The sequence below is a fragment of the Tympanuchus pallidicinctus genome, unplaced genomic scaffold, assembly GCF_026119805.1.
Source record: "Tympanuchus pallidicinctus isolate F22 unplaced genomic scaffold, pur_lepc_1.0 scaffold3, whole genome shotgun sequence".
Classification (NCBI taxonomy): Eukaryota; Metazoa; Chordata; class Aves; order Galliformes; family Phasianidae; genus Tympanuchus; species Tympanuchus pallidicinctus.
The window spans coordinates 92,320,092-92,341,495 of NW_026294747.1; the positions used below are offsets into that span (position 1 = coordinate 92,320,092).

General features: G+C 38.7%; 1 protein-coding gene across 2 annotated transcripts in view; it reads right to left on the reverse strand.

Annotated features, from left to right (window-relative positions):
- The window catches only part of ANKRD28 (ankyrin repeat domain 28), a 105,638-nt gene that overhangs the window by 51,297 nt on the left and 32,937 nt on the right, over nucleotides 1-21,404 (reverse strand). The window contains exons 1-2 of one of the 2 annotated variants that reach the window (XM_052695606.1): nucleotides 14,653-16,072; nucleotides 13,499-13,582 (exon numbers count right to left, since the gene is read on the reverse strand). In XM_052695606.1, coding sequence (XP_052551566.1) covers nucleotides 13,499-13,582; nucleotides 14,653-14,769 — 201 coding nt within the window. In that variant the 5' untranslated portion in view covers nucleotides 14,770-16,072. Of the gene's footprint in view, nucleotides 1-13,498; nucleotides 13,583-14,652; nucleotides 16,073-21,404 lie in introns of those variants that run through there. The other variant, XM_052695607.1, reaches the window with a different exon arrangement.

Here is a 21,404-nt window from a genome sequence, read left to right on the forward strand (position 1 = left end):
CTGACTGCAATGTGCCCTGTATCAGGACGGATATCCCTTCCTTTTTTGGCTACTGTGACAGCCCAGGCAATCACCTTGCTGTCCCAGTATGACCTGGAGTATACCTAAACTCTTCAAGAAACACTGCTGGTCAAACAAGTTTTACCGTCACCTAGAGGAAAAAACTACACTGCCTTGTGCACCCCATTCCACATTGTGAGACAAATAATGTGGAATAAGGTGAGGGAAAAGAACTCCCATTGCATGGCTTTGCTGCCTGGACATACCTTGCAATCCCTGATAAATCCTCATTCAACTTAATGCCTTTGGGCATTTTTTAAAGAAACTTCCAGAATTGAATTTCCAGTTCAAATTCACAGAGTAGCACTGAAATCCATGGAAAATGATATTCTTCCTATTCAGTTAAGGATTATTTGATTAACTCAAATAACAAATCTAATTAAAGAACTTGTCTTCACTGAACCACTGCACAAAGTTCATGCACAAAATCTGATTAAAAAAAAAAAAAAGCACATTCAAAGGTTGGGTCCTTTGTAAAATGCCTGAACAGTAAGAACAACTTAGTGGGAATCATTCAAACTAAGTTTGCATAGAAAAATAAAATCAAGCATTCATACATATATAAAACTGATAAATACTATTGGAACATTCACTCATATTCGACTTTCTTTTATTAAAAATTCTTTTTAAAACATATGTATGGTTGCATAAACTCAGTATTTTTTAACAATAACACCTGGAAATTTCTTTAATAAAGACTGTATAAATAGTACGTGTTCTACAAGTCACACAAGCAAACATGTCAAAGAAGGTTCAGTGCTCTCATTCAAAAGACTACTTGGTCTTTGACATTTCTGCTCAGTAGAACAATTTCACGGGATGAGAACAGGAAAAGAGGTAGAAAATCTGCCACTTCAGCTAGTATCGAATCCCAAACTTCATGTACATAACGTGTTAGCAAGTGTGATTCTGAATGCTGGTGGGTGCTCTATCATAAAAAAAGACTGGCAGAAAAGGAAATTAAAGTTCAAAACAATATTGCTAAGTAACAGTGATTTGGACAACTTTTAAAAAACCTGATTCTTCAAATGTCTGATGTTTTACGTCCTTTATGTTTTAAGCCTTAAGCTGATGTGATAACAAAATTGTTCACACGTGACTGTAAAGCTGTGGCCACAAAAGCTAACACGTGAAAAATAAAAAGTGAGTCACATCTTGCACAAGGATCAATTACTAACATTCAGTCTGGTATGACTTTGAAAGCAGGGTACATAGCCAACTAAGCAATCAGAAAACAAGAGTAAAAATTTCTTGACTCAAGAAGTAATGTCTCCCCTCATACTGCCAACTTCCCCCCAAAAAGCAAAAAAAAGCCAACACAGAAGTCACATTAGTTTAATATAGTTAAGACATTTAAACCATGAGATTCAGCTCATGAGCATGTCTTGTTTTCAGGGTCATTTTAAAGTACTAAATCTTCAGAAATATAATAATAAAATAGCTGTATTTGGTGGAATGTAGCATTTCCGTTTCATTTGGGTTCTAGAAAAGTGCTATTTTTGTCTGTTGATGACAAAAGAAAACACTGAACTTTCATTAGAGCAATACTACTTGGTAACTTGTAGGTAAGTATTTCAGGAGACATAATAAAAAAAAAAACAACTGAAAACATCTGTATATCTTTATGCCTCTCTCCAAACATTATGTTTTGAAAGTATGAAGCAGAGTGCAGGCTTTGTAATGCTCTTCTTGCTTCCATGATTCTTGTTAGTTAGGTTTCCATGTAAGGAACGACCACAACTCACAGGAAAAGCTGAGTCTCGGTATTTATTCTACGAAAATGTACACAACTGTTTTTGCCCAAATTACGAAGCCTAGAACTTGCTGTGAGTGAAGTCAACAATCAACTTGTGTATTGAATAAGGACATGAATAACTGAGCAGGCTTTGTGAGCTACTCCCATCCCCTTTGAGTTCCAACAACCAAGAATTTGGTCCCTTTTATCACTGACAAATGCTACTAAATTCTTGTCCAATATATGGAACAAATAAAGACCTGTTCTCTACCCTTTGATATGATGGACTCAATCTTACAGTACAGCTGAGATATTTGGGGCTTTTTTTTCCCCTTTAGCTCAGGAATTAAAGCAGAGCAACTCTTGTGGCCAAGACTACTCACTAAAATATTAGATTGTGAAAAAAAAATTAAAAAATGATACATAAATTAACCTCTGCCAAACATAAAACCTCTCTAGCACTTGAAACTATCCTATGCTTAGAAAAATCAACAAATAAAAGATATGATAATCTCATGAAAAAAATACTTTCCCTTGGCTTTCCCTTTCCCAAATGTCAAATATACCATTTGTAAACATCTATCTGGAACATATGGTGGGGAAAAATCCAACAAGCTTTTAATTGGATTGTAGTTGCCAATAAGACAAATAAATAAATCAAGCTATTCTAGAGGAAAAAAAATAATAATAAAAACAGAATGCACAGAATGCACATTATGGGGAATATTATGTAACAGAGCCTGTGCTCATGAAGCAGGCTGAAGAAGGGCTAGCAAATGCCTTGTCTCACCCTATGATCCATCTGCAGTATCTAAGGACACAAATAAGAAAAGATGCCAAGAAAGAAAACAGGATAATAGTCTCTGTTCATGCTCCAGTGAAACATCACACCACACTAGGTAAGGTATGCACATCTCCACCCTGGTTTAAATCCACCATATTACGTTCAAGCCAGTGACACTTTTGTTCAGAAAAGCTGAGTTTTTTGCTTTCTTATTACAAATGCTAGTGTTAGCATGACCTCCCTGAATGTGTCTGATGTAAATCAGGCACTCATCTCACTAACTGCACTGTCTTGGTGACAGAAAAGTGCTTTTTTTCAGGTTGTGTTTAAATGTTAATACTTCTTTCAGTACTTGAAGTGATCTTACAAGCAGGAGGGGGACTGACTTGTACACTGTCTGATGGTGACAGGACAAGGGGGAATGGTTTTAAACCAAGAGCGGAGATGCTATGAAGAAATCTTTTACTCAGAGGATGGTGAGGCACTGGGCACTGGCACAAGGGTGCCTAGAGAAGCTGTGGTGCCCCATCCCTGGAGGTGTATGGGGCCCTGGGCAGCCCAAGCTGGTGGGTGGCAGCCCTGCCTGCAGCATAGGGTTGGAACTGGGTGGGCTTTAAGATCCCTTCCTATCTGAAGCCATTCTATGACTCTCTGATTCGGCGAATGGTGCTGAGAAACAACTCCACCCCTCACACCCAACAAGGGTCTGCAACAGAAAATGACAAGTCCTCAAATCTTCCACTGCACTCATTGTGTGGCCCGACACAGTGTGAGCCCCCCTCCTTGCAGCCTCCTCCCCAGGCGCCTCTGGGACGGCCCTCCCATAGAACAGGAGCAAACAAATGACGCTTTCTCCGCCCAGTTTTTGATTTACACACAGCCTTCCCTGGAGTAGATTGAAAGGACTGATTACTGATGTAGCATTGGACGTTCCACTAATACATGAGATAGCTTTAGACACTTGCAAAGCAGGGAAAACTGTTTTGTACAAAGTTACACTGCATACGCATGCGGAGTTTTCACATGGGAAGTTACTATAAATAATCAGTAAATTCAAATCCTCTCTTGCTATTAACAGCAATGCATTCTTTAAGGACTGTGTCGATGTTGGATGTTAACACACATTAAGTCTACAGAGCTTTATTCTTCTCTCTGCTCTTGGAGCGGGGATGTTCTGTTCTCAAATACCAGAGCCGTGCATGACAGGCACAGCAAGTGCCAGGAGCAACCCCAGTAAGCTGGAACTATTCAAGGCTTTGCCTCTAGTTTGTTTTGTAAAAGCAGCAGGAAATGTGAAACTTCTAATACTGAGTATGTAAGTATGGTTATAATCACTGAAAATAAAGTGACACATCACACATGATCTATAAAATCATTATCTCTAACAAGAATCACACTGGAGATTCAAATGCAGAAATTTCAAATGTGTTTCAAGAATTATCTTATTATTCATGGTTCTTTAAATGGATGCCATACTAAAGGATAGCAATGACCGGAACAAATCTTGTCTGTCAAAACCCCAATTACTGTAAAACAAATTCAGTGAACAACCAATAGGGTAAAAAGACTGCCACGCAGAAATCCAAGCTTGTTTGCCCAGTTTAGCAAACAGTATAACCACATTAACATAGAGCTAGGCAAGCTTGCTAGGCCTGATGAGAAGCAGAATCTAATTAGCACCAGTAGTACACCATACTAATATTAATTCAACGCTAAGTCTCTAAAAAAATATTTCTCATTTTTTGTAAAAAGTCTTCCCTTAAGAAGAGTCCTATTCTATGCAATCGGTAACCTCCTGAGTTATCCAAATAACACACCGTGCCAGGCAGCAATTTGCTGATGTTAGTAAGATTATCCTGCAACTCTGTTGAAGGTTTTATTATACGGCTCCAACAAGAGCGATAACTCAATACACTTGAAAATCTCATTTGCACAGAGTAAATATGACGTTACCAACAGGATGCAGAGGATTATTTCAATTTGCACTGGCAAGGTTCTGTCATTCAGAATTCTGATTCGGAAGTAAAATGCTCACTTACAAAGCTTTGTATTTTAAAACATTCTAAAACATTTCTACACCAGAAAAGGAACTCAGTGCAATGTGGACATACCTTATATTGAGGCTGAAAAGCATGATTCACTCTCAAAGCCACATTAAAAGGAAATAAGCTATCTGATTATTCATTACAGATGATATGCTTGGAAAACATCCCACACTAATGAACAGGAAACTCCAAACCGTAATATAGTTAAGTAACATAAAATAACTACTATATTACGAATTTAAATTTTTGAGTAGCTAATGGATATTCTTACAGTACCCAGACACAGTATACAACATGCTGCACATTTCCACAACACTCAGAAGAATTAGGTCTCCACAGTTCCCCATTTCTTGGAATTAACCATGCTTCAGATCCATGAAACAAATAGCCCCTTAGCAATTGCTCTAGAAACAGACGAAACTTTCCTACAGGGAAAGCTTCCCTATATTCCCTGCAGCTAAGTATCTTCTTACCCCCTTCAGATACTTAACATAAACATTCCTGAAAAATGAAGTTATGAAAAGCTTAACTCTATACCAAAATAACTCCTGGATATTCCCGTATGGTAGTGATAAATTCTATCTACTCCCTTAAAAAAACATCTCACTGAAATCGAGCATGCGTATTGACAGTAATTTTTGTAAGTTAACTTTGTATCTTTTTACTTAAAAAAATCTCACACATTTACGTGTGCTATGCATATTATGCCCTTTTAAAAGCCAAACCGTAGATCTTCTTGCAAATGAACTACTTCAGCACCATGTTACACACTGATGCAGAGGAGCACAAACACTCTCAAGAAGTAAGATTCCTCACAGAATTTTCCTACTATTTCTGCACATAGAAATAAATGTCAATTAAGTGAATGCTGCAGGAAGCAGGAGAGCCTCATGACTCATCGTCAGGCTGGTCACACAGTAAATGTGAGTTCCTGTTTTTGGTGGAAACATCAAGAAAGTTCATTACAGAGAACATCTACCATCAGAAAGCTATGAAGTTCATTGAAATACACACTGAAGGGAAGTCTGAGCAAAAAGAAAAAAATAAGGAGAAAGAAGCATCTTGCCATAATTTTATGGCTGTATTTTATTAAAAGCCCAAGGACGAACAAGATAGGATAGGTGCCATCATGAATCCTTAAGATTATATATTTTCTTCAGTATCACATGTAAGAAAAACGTATTTGCATATATCTCAAGCAAAATAAAATCGTAACAAATTAGATACAGTCACTAACCGGTTAAAATGTCTTCAGCTACTTGGAAAAGCTCCCTCAATTCTTATTAGAAATCTGTTCTAATAAAGATGATAGGTACAGCTTCTGTTGGTCAGATGTTAACAAAAACTGCTCAAGGAACAGTTAGCAGTGGAAGTGTCTGAAGGCATACCCTATTTGTTTTATGATTTACTGCAACCTCAACTTCACCTGCTGCTCTCTGTGAGGTCTCACAGGCACACAGTTGCTATTAGAACATTTCTCCGACTCCAATACAGCTTCTGAAATTGCGTTCTGAATAGAAACAGCAAGGCACGAGTTGCTGTACCAAATCAAGGTCTGTTTCTGAACAGTGGGTTTAATTGGAGATACTATCATTACTCATATTTGTTTATACAGTTATATTTAATTTTCTCTCTGACCTCCTGCAATGATTTCAAAGGCCTGTTTCCACTGACAGCTGATCATGTGTTTAGATAAGCTACCCTTTGGGGCACTCCAAAAGTAATGCCTCACAATTTATTTCCATGGAAACTACAACAGACACAGAGAGCACAACACCACTATTTCATAGAGCTAATTCTCAGCTACAAACATAGTCATCACCATTAGCTATGCACTTTTTGCCAGCAACAAACAAGAACCTGCCTACCATGCTTGTAGAAAACTGCACCAGTGGAGGTGACCCTATCACTGTCAGCACTGTTGAAATGCACCACACCTCATCCACTGCTTCACTGGTTGGTCTCCCTAAATGTTCAGCAAGCACCAGTGAATGTCAATGGGAGCAATTCTTTCTGCATAGAGGAATTTAATGACATTCTTTTGCTTCATCCGCGCTTGCCTGCAAGATGCCATTGTGTCAGACTGCCCCTCTGCTGCCATCTGTCACATGGCAACAAGTAACAGAATATTGGTGGGAGGTTTCAGCTTCTGCTGTCATACCACCAACATCCTCCTCTGACATCCTGGACCAACCGAATGTGATAGGAGACAATGATTTCAGACCAGTCTTCGTAGATGAACGTATACCCACATGTACACCTATGGCTTTTCAATATAGAGGTTTTACTTGTAGGAAAACTCACATCCAGTCACAGTGCTGAACAATTCAAAGGATGAAAATGAGTTATAGTAACTAGAGCCAAACTCAAAAGTTATAACTCATATGTTCTCATCAATTCCGCAAAGCCTTTCAAATTCACAGATATCCTTAACATTACTTGCATTAAAAAAAAAAAGTTTATAATCTGAACTGCTAAGATAGGAGGTCAAACAATACAAGAAATACATCTGTATAAAAAAATCCACCACTCTTCAGAATGTGTTACATTTTTTTCTGGATGCTTTGTTAATTCCTTCCTGACATTCACGTCAGCAAAGCAGGAGCGATGGAGCTGCCCGCACAGTCTGTGCTGCCAAGGAGCACAATAAGATGCTGCCTCACAGCATCAAAGAGCTTAGCCCAAGTTTTTGTTGCCAACTGTAGCTGCCAGCATAAAAGGTCTTCATGCAAACAGTCTACACTGCCTACAATGGACTCAACAAAATAGTTACTGAGTCTGATGCTTGTTTGAGACAAATAGAGTCCTTAGCAAACTCAAGCTCTCTCACCCTTTAGAAAGAAGTTAGAACATGATTCCTGCTTAGCTTTTGCTACACTATGCTAGATCTAACTACCATCTAGTCTCACCAGTTTAGATACAGAGGCCCCAGAAGCTTCATTCTGACTGACAGAAATATTACCTAGTAACAAAAGCTGGAGATGAATTGTTCTGAAAAATGATGCATCTTCAAGTGTACTTCACGTGGACAAAATGACACACATTACAAAACATTGCAGAACTTCTTTCCAGTCAATGGTCATAGTGCCCCTGAAGTGGAAAGGAGTGTGGTTGGCCCATAGCTGTCTTCTTACTGCCTTTACCTGGCCCAATCAATTTCCTGTGCAAAATTGTCTGCGTTCTCCATTGTTCTCAAATCTATTTCCAGAGCATCTTAAGAGCTTTCCTGATATCCTCAAGCAAAGAAACACAGCACTGCGCATGAACTGCCACTGTCAGAGAAGTGCCATGTGCTAATCTGCTCCGAGCAGCACCTTCAGATGCCTCAGATGGCTAACTGCTCTCTTGATGTGACTGAAGTTACAAAAGCTAGTGACCACAAAAAGGATAACTGAAATAGTTTATGTATAGCAGTTAATAATGGAAGAGGTTTTATGAGGCACAGATGTCAAATTAAAATGATTTTTACAATTGTAGTTGTATGCATTTTGTTCTGTTCTTTTATTAATCAGAAGGGGGAAAAATTCTCGTACCATTTATACACTTTGGTAAAATGAATGGCTACAGAAAGATAACACAAAGATAATAAACTCCTGAAGATTATTTTTATGTCATACTTTGCAGCTTTCCCTTTATCTGCTTTTAAGCAAGGCCATGCTGTGTTTTTAAGTTTCCTTACCTTCAGAGATACTCAAAATAATTGAGAAGTGATTTAGTTTCTTACATAACATATATTAAAAATCTAAAGATCCAAAATCTGTACATAATTTATCTGCATGATCAGAGCACTGCATCCTGCTACATTTTGTGGAATGTTCTGTATTTCAGACATTTTAATTCACATTTTTCTTGTTCTAGGCTGCACTTATAAGCCTGGACATGAAATATACCCAAGAGTCCAGCCCACAAGAGAAATATAAAGATGAAAACCAAGAAACTTTTGCCTATTTTTTTAATTTAACCTCTTCTAGTACTTTCCTGATAGACACCAGCACCACAAAGAATCTTTCTTAGTTTTTAACTGTGCTATAATGTTATTTATGTTTATGTTATAAACCATTATTTCCTAAATTACATGGATAATAGATACTCTCAATTTCTAATTCTCCTGGTACCTAAACTCAATGCTGCATGAGAAACCCTAGGCTTCTGACCAAACTAACAAGCCAATTTTCCTCCTCTTGTAGTACATGCAATGATGTGCAGAATAAAATTGGAACAAAAAATAACAAGAAATCACGACAGACATCTTATCCTACCTGAGGAGGAAATCCAGCAACATTTTCCTAACATGCAAATAACACCAACAAGGAGTTATGCAAACCCACATTTTGCAGGGCTGGGAAAGGAGCCCACACTTCTTCTGCAAGAGTTGTCCATGCAGCAAACCCTGTGCTCAGAACAGCAGACAGATGTACACACTTCACTCTCCCATTCAGACCTGTCATGGTTTTCTACTGGGTCACGATGCTTGCCAGCTCCAACAACAAAACTCTGGGATTTATGGGCAATGCTTTATAGCTGCAGGGTTGTTTGGTTGTATGGTATTGGTTATTTTTGTTGCTGTTTTAGGTTGGTTGGTGGTTGGTTTTTGTTTGTTTGTTTGTTTTGGGGGGAAGGAGTTTGTTTTTGTTTTTCTTTAATTGCATAATAGTAGCACAGGTGGGCTTTTACTTTTATTTTTTGGTTCCTTGTGACAGAAAAGTGCCATAAAATTCAGAGCTGTGCTGGATGGCCTGTGGTATGGAACAGAAAGCATCTGGATATCTTGATAGCTGCAATGCTCAGTACAGTATCTATGATTTCATTTTCCAGTGTTATATCTCGTGTTGAAAACAACAAAACAGAACAGCTTCAAGATATGCTACATATAAATCTATATAATCTCCCAAAGCAAAATGAGCAGCAAAACACAGGTGGTTCATGTTGAAGTCACTAACCATGTATCAAGCAGTATTTCAAATGGGAGCAGTGAGCACCTGTAAAAACTGGGGGACATTTGTGTCATTCTGGGATTCCCCAAATGCAACGCCTGTCTGGCACTAGCATGAAAAGAGCAAGGGGCACACTGACACTGCTTCCAGAGAGGATCAGATGTTTATCCCCTTGGCTAAGATCAAGTGCAATTGGGTTACAACGATAGCATATAGGGTTACCTGAAGTATCACTTTCTGTGGTTAGAAATATTATCCTAATAGTTCTTGGAGGAGGAGGAAAAGCTGTTTTGATTTTGAACAATCATTTTAGGAATAAGATGCACAAATTCTGTAGCATTTCTGTCAGTGAGCCAGTATTCCTTCAACACAGTAGTGCTTGTAACAAAAAGCCAAGGTGAAAATATTCAATGTTCACAATCTATGACACTAAGCATACATCATAGATGTATTGGTTACAAATGAAGGGGGTACGATTTTACAATGGTGATGGACTTCTACACCTAACAACAACAAAAAAAAGCTAAATCCTGACTGGTGAAAGGCAGTAACAGTATCACTTAAGTAAAATTAACTGCTGAAAAGTGCACAAATTTCAAACTAACTTTGCTGTTCTGAGCACCAAGAGGAGGAAACGTTGACATTCATCATAAACTACTACAGAAATACTGCGTTAATTATCACACACCGTTTTCCTTACTGCCAAATCTAAAAAGCCTAGGATGGTATGAAGGAAAAACGAGTAGTAAGAAATATGCATGAGTGCTCACATGCACCCTTTTCTCAGTCCCTCTCTAAACAGAAACTCTATCAGGCTCAACATATGCATGTGATTTAAGCCTGATTCATGAAAGGAGCAGCTACAGTTTCCCAAGATTTTTTGGGGAGGAGAAAGGAGAAGTAATCCTTCCTCCTCTTTCCAGTAATTGGAACCTCAGAGAGTGCACCTTCCAAAAATACCTTTGATCAAAGTTCCCAAAGTTGTCCAGCAGGCTGCACACACCAAGGAGGCAGGCTTTTTTGACCCACAACTTCACTGGCTAAAGAACATGCTTAATTTGCTCTTTCTTCACATGAATCACAGCAGCTGAGTTGAATAAAATACATACATTCTAAATCTAGATTCCAGCTGTGATTCAAGAGAGCTGGTAAATGTGACATGAACAGAGAACAACCTCCTTCCTGGAAGAGCCCAGGTTTACTATCAGTACATGATCTTTGAATCTGCACACAAGAATGCAGGCTACGAAAGGCCACCCACCTCACAATCTATCTAAATATAACATTACACTATTAAGTAAGACATCACTTGCTTTATGAATAATGCTCTAATACAGTCCAACCTTAGTGCAATTGATAGCCATTACCAAATGGGCAAACCATAGCCTGCCTTTAGGAAGCCAAACACACAGATTCAACTCACTTAGCTTTAGCAGAGCATTAAGCCAATGGCAAATGATGTTAAAGATTATATACCCCAAAAATAAAAAGGTAAATGAAGCTGGATGATTACAGAAAGGAAAAAAAAGGTATTTTACCAAGACATCAACAACTTCTCAGAATGACTATCACTGTCACAGTAAAGACCCAGTGCAGCTCTATCTCCAGCTTTCTTCTGGGCACAATTTCACTTGCAGGACTCAGTCTCCAGTTACATAACTGATCAACTGCTACGCAGAAGGGAGGAAGGAATCCCAGCTATTAGAATACAAACTGCAAAATAATTAGTTGGTATTGAGAGTGGAAAAGACTCTGCAAAGGCAGTGGAGGGAACAGCTTTGGAATTCGAACAATTGTACTGAAGCACTTGGACAGCTAAGTGGAAAAAGATCTAACACATATACTGGTTCTAATACAACCCACTACAGTTCATCCCAATCCTTCTCTTTATTTGGAAACATACACAGTCAATTCATTTCCTCCACTTCCCCCCCTCCTTCTATCCACATCAATTCGTAACACACAACCAAGGGAAAAGGTTTGGATCGGGACTACGTGGGAATACATTACCTCAGTCAAGTACATACAACAAGTGCAAAACCCAAGAAAAATACCACACACGGACAGATGCACAAAGTTCCCTTTGCAGTTAACTTCATTTCTACCCAACCCTGGGAGGATCTGTATACTCAGCAAGTCCTGACAAACTGTTCTATGGGTTATATGTGAATTCAGTATTAAATACTGCAGTAGAACTGGGACCGCCATGTTAGAAAGGAGTGCTCACATGAGATAAGCATCTGCCTACACTGAAGAAGGGAGCTGTGAGGAAAACAGCTTGTTTTCAATGCATTCTAAATGCTCCTTGGACATCACTACTGCAAGATAAGTATGTGGTCTAAATCCACAGCAAGAAGCAAAATTGGTATGTATACATATGTACAAACAGATTTTGAATATTCAATCTACAGTATTTTTCTTTGCTATCGCTTCCTGGCAGTTCAGAGTAACCCTCTTCACCCAGAAGTATGAAACAATTACATGAGAAGCTTTCTTATCTAAGCATGTCTACTTGTTTTGTATTTATGGACTGACAGCACCTGTTCGACAAATGTTGTGAGAGAACCAAAATCAAACAAACTCACTACCACACAGATAATAAAACCTAGCATAGGCTTTTGTAATAAATAAAGAAGCAGAAAGATACTAAGCTTACTTTGTTTACTATGGGTGCTTAACCTGACTCGTATATGGAGAAATACAAATGAAATGATAAAGACTAATCAGTTTTTTAAAATGAATATGCTAATAATAGGATTACAATGTGCATATGGAGAGACAAGACAAACACACATGCACAGAACAAGCACCCATGACTAAACAGAAGATTATGTCATTTGATATTATATAATCCATCACAGAATGTTGCTGAAGAACAAGCAAAACTTCCCAAGGAAAGGGGAAAAAGAAAAAAAGGAACCTTATCAAACAAAACTTTCAATTTCACAGTGAGTTTCCTTATACAGAGCCCTGCCCAAGCTCATGAAAACAGGATTTCTAGTTGGCCCTGGCCAGATATAAATAACACAGAATGCTTTTAAATGTCAAAATACACACGCCTAACTAAATATTTGCTTTTGGTTCTGTGAATCTCAAGAACAAAAGGTAAACAATGACCATGGTCTAACACTGGCCACAGCGTAACATCCAGATGTTAGCTTTAGCTTTTTAGTGTTAGTCACATTCTGATGTAGATGGAGAAGAAACAGCTACATACACTGCTATGATGCTATACCCTAAATGGCTAATGACAGCCTACAATAAGCAAAACAGAATTTTCTAACAGAAGCAAAAGGTTCAGGCAATATTATCTTGCAGAGTGTCAAAGATGCATATTAGAATTTTAATAGAAAGTAAATACAGTAAACACATGCTGTTCAATTCTTTGAATTTCACCCAAAATGGAATAAACTTGATTTATTTTCAGTACAACTTTTAAAAATCTGCAGTATCAACATGAGCACAATTTCTTCAATTTCTTACTTCAGAGGCACTTTTTTATGCACTGGGTTTATCTCTCTAATATCCATTCTTAAGCCTACTTACTGAAACTCTGTAATATTTTCTTTAATTGTCTAATATGTACTACATGCTCTATTTCATTCAAAGCATCATTCTCAACTAGTGTTACATTCTAAGAAGTTAAGATAAACCTGTACATACAAACTTTTCAGTTATCCCAGTACTGCAAAACTAACATTTGAAAAAAAATATAAAATTAACTCTTTAGTATCAATGTGAATGCAGAAAGCTAAAAGAATACCATCTTTCTCCCTCCTCTTTTCCAGATTAAGTGTATATAAAAATTTTATTTTCGCTAATTACATAAAAGCACTACAACTTACAGCTCTTGAACTAACACAGTTTTCAAGTGATTAGTAGAGCAGAAAGCTGGATCAAAACAAAAGTAGATTGTATTCAAAGCTAATTTTGGATTTACCTGAAAATTAACATCTTCTTTCTTAAATATTAATGCTCGAACTTCATCAGGGTCTCCATTAAATATAGCTTGAACCAACGGTGGCTGAAACAAAGAAAAACAAATATTAAGAATGTAAATCCATTTCAGTTTTTAGTGATGTGTGTATGATACTGTAACACAACACAAACACAAGGTAAGGACAAAAATCAGACTTCCCAAGCAGTGGAGTAAAGTCACTACTAACAGTAGGTAGAACTGAAAGAATTCAGAACTTTAAAAACCTCAGACACACAAACATACTCTGTCACTGCATGAACCAATGAAACATACATTATTTTAAAAAGAGCCTGTAAGAGTAGCTTTTAACAGCTGAGAAGAGAATATCTCTTAATAAAATTAGGGCTCTCATTACACACTGTGAGCTCTATAAAATATAAGTAGGTTAATACCCTTTACATTAGAAAGTGACCAAAGTGAGTAGAAATGTTTTACCTGTTCAGAAAGAGAAAAGAACAAGCAAGAAAGCAAAGCGTATCAATCAGATAAGTATGGTAACAAATTCATGCTCACACGCTAAATATAGCAGGATTTCTCAGTAAAAGAAAAGCTGCTGTGATATGCTAGCAAGATTTTCATTAGTCACTTCACAAAACAATTTCAAGAAATAAAAGCAGAGGCCCCCACAGCACTGTCCAGAAAAGGTAGTTTGAATCTAACAGTTACATTTCAATTATGACTTACATTATTTTACTTTAGCTCTTAACTGCTGTCACTTGATGAAGTCAATCAGTTCTCAAAATAAATACAGCATATAACAGCAATATAATGATTACATCAGTTCCTAAAGTGGTGTTGCATAAATGTAACCCTGAGGAAGGAGGAGAGGGGAAAAGCATTCACTCCCAACACAGTTCACCAAGCCCTCTGACAATCCTCTGCTACCATGCAAGAGCTGAGATCTATTACTGCTGCACCATCAATCAAGTTCCATGCAAAACAGCAAGCTCCTGCAAACATTAATTCTAAAACTAAGTTTCAGGCTTTCTCTCTTTAGTTTTTACCACTTTTGCTTCTTTCAACATCATTCATGTTCATGATAATCCTATACATTTCTATTGGTATCCTCACCAGTATTACAAATGAAAAATATGCCACCAAACAACATGCCTTACCAGCACGTTTCCAGGAGGTAATGGTCGCAAACATATATTTTCCTGAGGTATATTGGAAACAAATGTGGGAGAATCATCTTCCTCCTCCTCCAAAACAACAATACAGACTCGACTCATTCGATCCGTTTGAAGAAGCAAAAGCAAACAGAATAACACCAGCAACTCTGTTTCTGGAAGCACACTGCAGATATTGCACCAAGGACCATATAGGGAATGCTTTCACCTGTTTCACATACACTCACAAACTTGTGAGCGCTGCTGCTGGTGTTTGAATATTTAGAAAAGGACATTGCAATCCCACTCTATGCTCCATTTTTCAGATTTGATCACCCTGAGACATTAAGAAAGTTGTTCTATGAAATAAAATTCCACAAAACATCGAAACCACAACGATGAGGCTGTGGAACAGCTGATAAAAATATCCTAGACCCAACTGAATTGCAACAGAGCTCGCTGCCTCCAAGAGCTGTCCTTCCGAGCCAATCTGCCCTTGTCAGCAGCACAACTTGAGCAGTGCCTCCCCCTAAGCAGACAGGGGGATCATTGTTGGAGAAGCACCGGCTCCATTCTGCAGGCCTGGAGAACGAACAATTGCTCTGACAGAGATGGCTGTGGCTATTCCCAGTCCCGCAAGGTCAGTTGCCAGCAAACAGTAGCGGGCTCTCTGCTGTCCGAGAATAAACGCGGGCTCCGACCATTCTGTGATACTGCAGCCCTGTTCCTCAGCGTCAGAAACAGTCCATCCAAAAAATGCATCCGTTTTCCAGCAGTTCTTCAGAGCAGGGAGAGAGGCAAATAATTCTTCCGCGCGCAATAAAAATATCTGCAATGTACAGCGAGGCTGCAGCACATTTACATGCGATGAGTCAGACCACAGGGACAATGCAACTCCTTGAATAACGCTGTTGGCTCAACCCAGCTTCCCCAAACGACAGAGGCAGGCAGCTCACCCCTCAGCGCCACCGGCAGCGCAGCACGCTCAGCTCTCCTTCCCCAGCCTCTGGCTTCTCCATCAGGGAACGCGCCCGGCACGAATTCCAACAAGAAGGACGCTTCAGCAAAATAAGCCAGCTCCCGCACACAAATGACTGCCTCAGACTTCCGCAGAAGCAGTTCATCACTCAAGCGTTCCTTTTGATCGCCATGTGAATCCAGTTCCCATGAGAGTCCTCATTCAGATTAAGGCGGAGAGCGAGGGGAAAAAAATAAAATCAGGCTCCACGCACCTCCTCCGAGCCAACTTCTTTATTCAAACATCTGTCACTGTGCCAACCTGATTTTCCTCTTCGGATGGAGGCTCTGCTTAGCAGGTTTTTTCCCCGACAGACGAAATGATATGACAGCAGATAAACCCTGCAGCGGCCCGGCAGAGCGGTGGCTCAGTGAGCGCAGACTGCAGGCTCGCAGGATGGAATGCCCCGTAATGCTCACATGTCACACGCAGCCAGCTACTGCTCTCTGCAACTTCCTCTGGCACAGAAAAAAAAAAGACTGCCCTTTTTTGGGGCAGCCTTTGCCGTTACGTTTGTGCCAATTTTGTGACTAATTCAGCCAAAAATGTAAGAATTCTATAACTGAGCAAAGAGCAACCGTTTAATATTTTCCACTAAAAGCCACAGAGAAATCCGGTGTGCTGGCTCTGCTGACTAACAACAATTTAGGCAGTAAACAATTCCAGCATTTAACTGCTTTCATATGGCACTGGACAGAGAAGCACCACACCACAGCCCTTGCTTAACTGTTTGAAGGCAAGGAACTCCCCACAGAATCTCTAACGTGGAATCTCAGTGCGATCGGTAGAGGCCAACCACTAATGGCCAACCCAAGATTTTCTGCAATGAGGACAAACCTACCCTCTGCCTGAAGCACATACCTCAAGTGTATATGCATATGAAGTCCTAAAACTTGCTAAATAAGTATTTCAGCTCGAGCGTGCTGAAGTGCTGGTTAGTGGGTGTATTATGTAAATGGCTGCTAACTCGTGGGACTAACTCAGAGCTCCAGGAACAAAGCAAGGGTTCTGCTCACGCTGTGCGGTACCTCTGACGTCCCTTTGAGCTGCCCACGTCATGGTGTGCCTATGGTGGGCAAGCTGGCCGGTGGAATTGCTCTCCAGTAATGCATTCACTCTCAAATTTCCCATATTAATCCAAACAGACAGGTTGAAATGGAATATTAAATGGTTTGGGTATTAATAGATGCAGCAAATTCCCACCTTTGGGAGTCATAGGAAGGAAAAGTCACATCACCACTCATTTAAAATAATGTCTACAACTGCTTTGCTGTAACACAATAAATGGCTCAACACACACCTACTGACAGTGCACACAGACAAATGTTTTTATACAAGTGCCAGAGAGTGACTTAGTCCAGGGCTCCCTGAGCTCAGAAACGCCAGGCTTGGCATAATAGAGCACACGCTTTGGACTCACCATGAAATTTCTAGTAAGATTCAAATTTCCCAAATGTTTTCATTTACAATATGTGAATCGTAGCACACCACACAACTTCATAGATACATTCTATTCATTTCTATGGAGTCCAGTTGTTTTGGAACTTCATATTTCTGGTTTTAATTACAAAAAAAGCAATGGCTGGTACACTGTGCTGCTTTGTTCTAGCATTTCAATAATTCTTCTTGGCCATAGCAAAGATTATTTAAATAAGAAGAAGGACATCCTCAAGACTAATCTGTTGCAACATCCACTGTCTGCTAAGAAACACAGCACCCACAGCCCTGAGGATATTTCACTTTTTGTGGGAAACGGCCTAGGGAACAGACACTGTAGTTCACTTGCATAACTCAAACTTCCTTTGGAAAAAGAAAAAAAAACAAAAATATGTCGTTATATTTGGAAAATATGAAATATTTTGCAATATGAGCAAGGTACATTTACAAACTATATACTTGGTTTTCATGGTACATACACATACATGCATTTGTTAAATAATTCATGCCACAACCGTATGTTAAGTATTAATAAACAGCCTTCTAGAGCTAAAAAGTTTATACAGCAAACAAAAGCTACGAATTCCATACTTTTTCTTCAGAATTCCCATTACATAACTAGGTGTGGTGCTAGACAGGAGATAACACGATCTGAAAGCAGCCCATTTTTCACCTTTGCAATTAATCCTTCAAAGCACACCTAAAAATATTTAGTTAGAAATTGAAAAGTCAATATAAAAAGTATAGGACTTCACACTTACTGAACTGTGAAAATTCACGGTTAAAAATACTTTAATCTGCTGTGGTAATTACTCCAAAAACCTTACCCGTAATGAAAATAAACCAAACTATTTCTCAAATAAGTTAACACATATCTTGCAGAGCACCACGTATTTTTTTGAATGGTGACATTCCTATGGTCAAAGAGCCAATACATCACAGCTTGCATCAGGAAGAGAATCAGCACAACCAAGTCAATACTACATTGATCTTGATGGCATTATGAGCCACAGAAAAGTAAGCAGACAAAAAACAAAAAAATCACGCTACAAATGTGTGTATGCAATTACTTTCTTACCCAAAGGGCAACTAACCCTAGAAACATCTAGCTTTTGCTCACAATTAACTACTGCTCAAAGGTTACGTTACTTCAAAAAAACAACAAACAAAAAACCAAAATATAACAAAAATAACATTTGGCCATCTGCCCCTTCCCACTCCCTGCTACTGAGAGTTCAACCAGAAACAGTCTCAATTTCTTCCTGCGCTTTCAAAAAATAACCCAAAATATCCTCTGCTTTGCAAAATACAAGTTTTTATACCACCACCTATTCCAAAGGCTTAAATTCACAATTCTACTAAAAGAAATCAATCCTAAGTTTTAGTTTTTCAGTGTATTATCTGGAAACTAGTAACTTTCAGTAAGGGAGAAGAGATAACAGTAAAAGAGTGTGAATGCTGAGTAAATAAGAGGTGACTTTATAACTCCCCTTCCCAAACTAATCCAACAATCCCAACCAGAGGTATGAATAAACAAAGCTACATCTCTCAAAATACACTTCCTAACTTATCCTAATAAAACTTCCTGTAAGCGAAGATCAGTGGGTTATCAGCATCCATCTTCTCCAAAGCCCTTGAATGTTTCAAAATTAAATTTCACAGATTTAAAATAAGAAGACTTTTTAAACAAGTAGTTGAGAATCATCTAACTTTTAATAAAAAGTCATTTCTACTGGGTCTTGAGTGGTGATCAGATAGCAGACACATCTAATTGTTAGCAAAACAAAATCTCCATATTTAAGTCTTACAATGTTAAGGAGTACAATGATTAGACAATAAAAACAACTTTCTAGTGGACAAAACTGGTAATATACATTTTTGCAAAAAAAGTCTTTGTGTTTACATAGTATTTCTAGCAAATAAATTGCCTTTAACGGACTCAACTTCCAAGAGAATTCCATGAGTAGATATACAGAAAGCAATCATAGGAACACAATCCGCAGTTTAAAATATGGATGACAGCAGCCACATCTGCACCAGACAGAAAAAAAACCTGTGAACTCAGAAGCAGCTAAAAATAGATTTTTTCTATAGATTGACCCTTTCCTCAGGAATTGATGAGCAAAGGACTGTAGCAGCACTGTAGATGATACTGAAAACCTCAGCGATGCACATTCAGTATCAACAAACCTACTCAAATAACCATTTCTCTTGACAATCAGCATTTACCAAGTTCTCTTCTGGGCTGAGAATATGCCAACTGGCTTCATTTAGTATTCTGTATAATTAAAGATCTAGGAAAGAGATAAAACTTCTGTCAGATTTCAGTAAAAATGAAAAATTCAAAACTGAGTAAGGCTTATGATTTTTCTAAAAAACAACTGGTCTAAGCTATGGACCTCTTCAGAAGACAGATTACTCACAGTACTCTTATCTATTCATGCACAAGCAATGTACACAAACAACAGATAAGCAGTTTCTTGAATAATTTATCTATAATATTTACTAAAGTGTTCCTAACACACAAACAAAGATGAGTGTTCAGCATCACCATGAATATAAGCTGCAATACTTCAAGCAGCCTTGTGAGTCACTTGTCTGAGCTCTTCGCTGTTTCCTCCCCACTCCTGGGGGAATGAGGTGGAGTCAGGAAAGAGAATGGTCTAAGGCAATAATAAATTACAGTCTTTCTTCTCAATTTTGCTCTGTTTATTCCAGACTCTGCATATGATGCACAGCTGGGATGCAGAAAAAGGAGACTCATTTTAACTTCTGGGCTCCATGCTTCTGCTTACAAGGACAAGTGAAACAGCTTTGCTTGCACCTCTTGGATGCTGTAGGCAGCTCTTCTTTCTCTCGGGCAAGTATGCAGCCTGAAGTGATTTACAGAAGCACCTGATTGCACAGAAAATACAAAGCTACATCATTTCAACAGAAATTGGGATGCAAACGTGCCAGTAGGAAAAGTATCTAGCACTCATTCCATCTTCTCTCTATTGGAGCATCAGATGAAAAAAAACTAATGCAATTGTGCTTGAGATGTAAACATAATTTGTACATTTAATCAAACTGCAATCTTTTAGAATACATCATAAATATACTTTATTTCTCTCTGATCAGATTTTAAAAGTGTTAAAAGTGTTTTTTGCAATTTTCTGTGTAAGACTTCTTGCATACTTTGTATACCCCAACAATACACTGGCTAAGAAACTTTCAGCTGATCTATAGCATCTTACAACCACCACAAGATGAAACAAAATCTTTTTTACAAAGTGCCTCGATAACCAAAATACAAAGCCTAGTAGGCTGTGCCTAGTAGCTGAAGCCTAGCAAACAGTGAGGACTCAGCACACATTCCTACAAATCAACTAATCTGCCATGAAGAGGTGGTGTGCAATGGCAGGCAGCTCCTCCTGACTCCCTTCTCTGCCTCCTGCTCTGGAGCTCTCTGAAGGCAATTCTAACACTCAGCAGCTGTCCAAAATACAACAGTGGAAATGGATCAAAATAAAGTTAATTACAAGTCAAGACAACTGCCATTTCAGGAAAGACAGCCTACAAAACGGTACACCTATCTGTATATGATGTTGTAGACCCCTATAATTCTTTCCAATTCAGACCACATCCACAGCCTATTTTGTTTCCTGGCACTAGAAATACTGTTAAATATATATTACAATTACACCCAGAGCATACTTCCAGTAGTAATTACTGAAGGCAGCAATTTCAGCTGCACACATCAACTTTAAGAGCAGAGTGCAAGGAACCAAAACAAAACCCAAAGGCTCAGCAGTCTTTATTTGTTCTTCCACACATCAACCATTCTCCCCCCTGCACAACTCAGCTGGTTGCTGGGAGGTTACACCAGATGGGAATGCAACCATAACACAGAGTAAAAACACTAACCAGAGGCTTTAGAATACAGGCAACCCGCAGTCACAGCTGGCACCGACAGCTTGATGCTTCAGGAAGAGATGCTATTGAATCTTCCCAACGACAGAAACAGATAAAGGTAGCTCAGCTGGAGCAAACAAACAACTGCAGAATTCCTAATCTTAGTTTTGTATCACCAGTTACACTGCCCTAAGACTATTTATGTCAGAGTGCACACACTTACAAATGAGCTACATCATGATCCCACTAAATCATATTAGGGCAGCTGGTAAAACAACTGAGAATTCCCTGCAGGCACTTGGAGCACTCATACATAGAGAAGAGTTAGTACATCTCTTTTGATCTGCTTCTCTACTCATCTATAGTCATGCTCTGAAGATGAGCATACGAAGTGCTGATCTTACATATT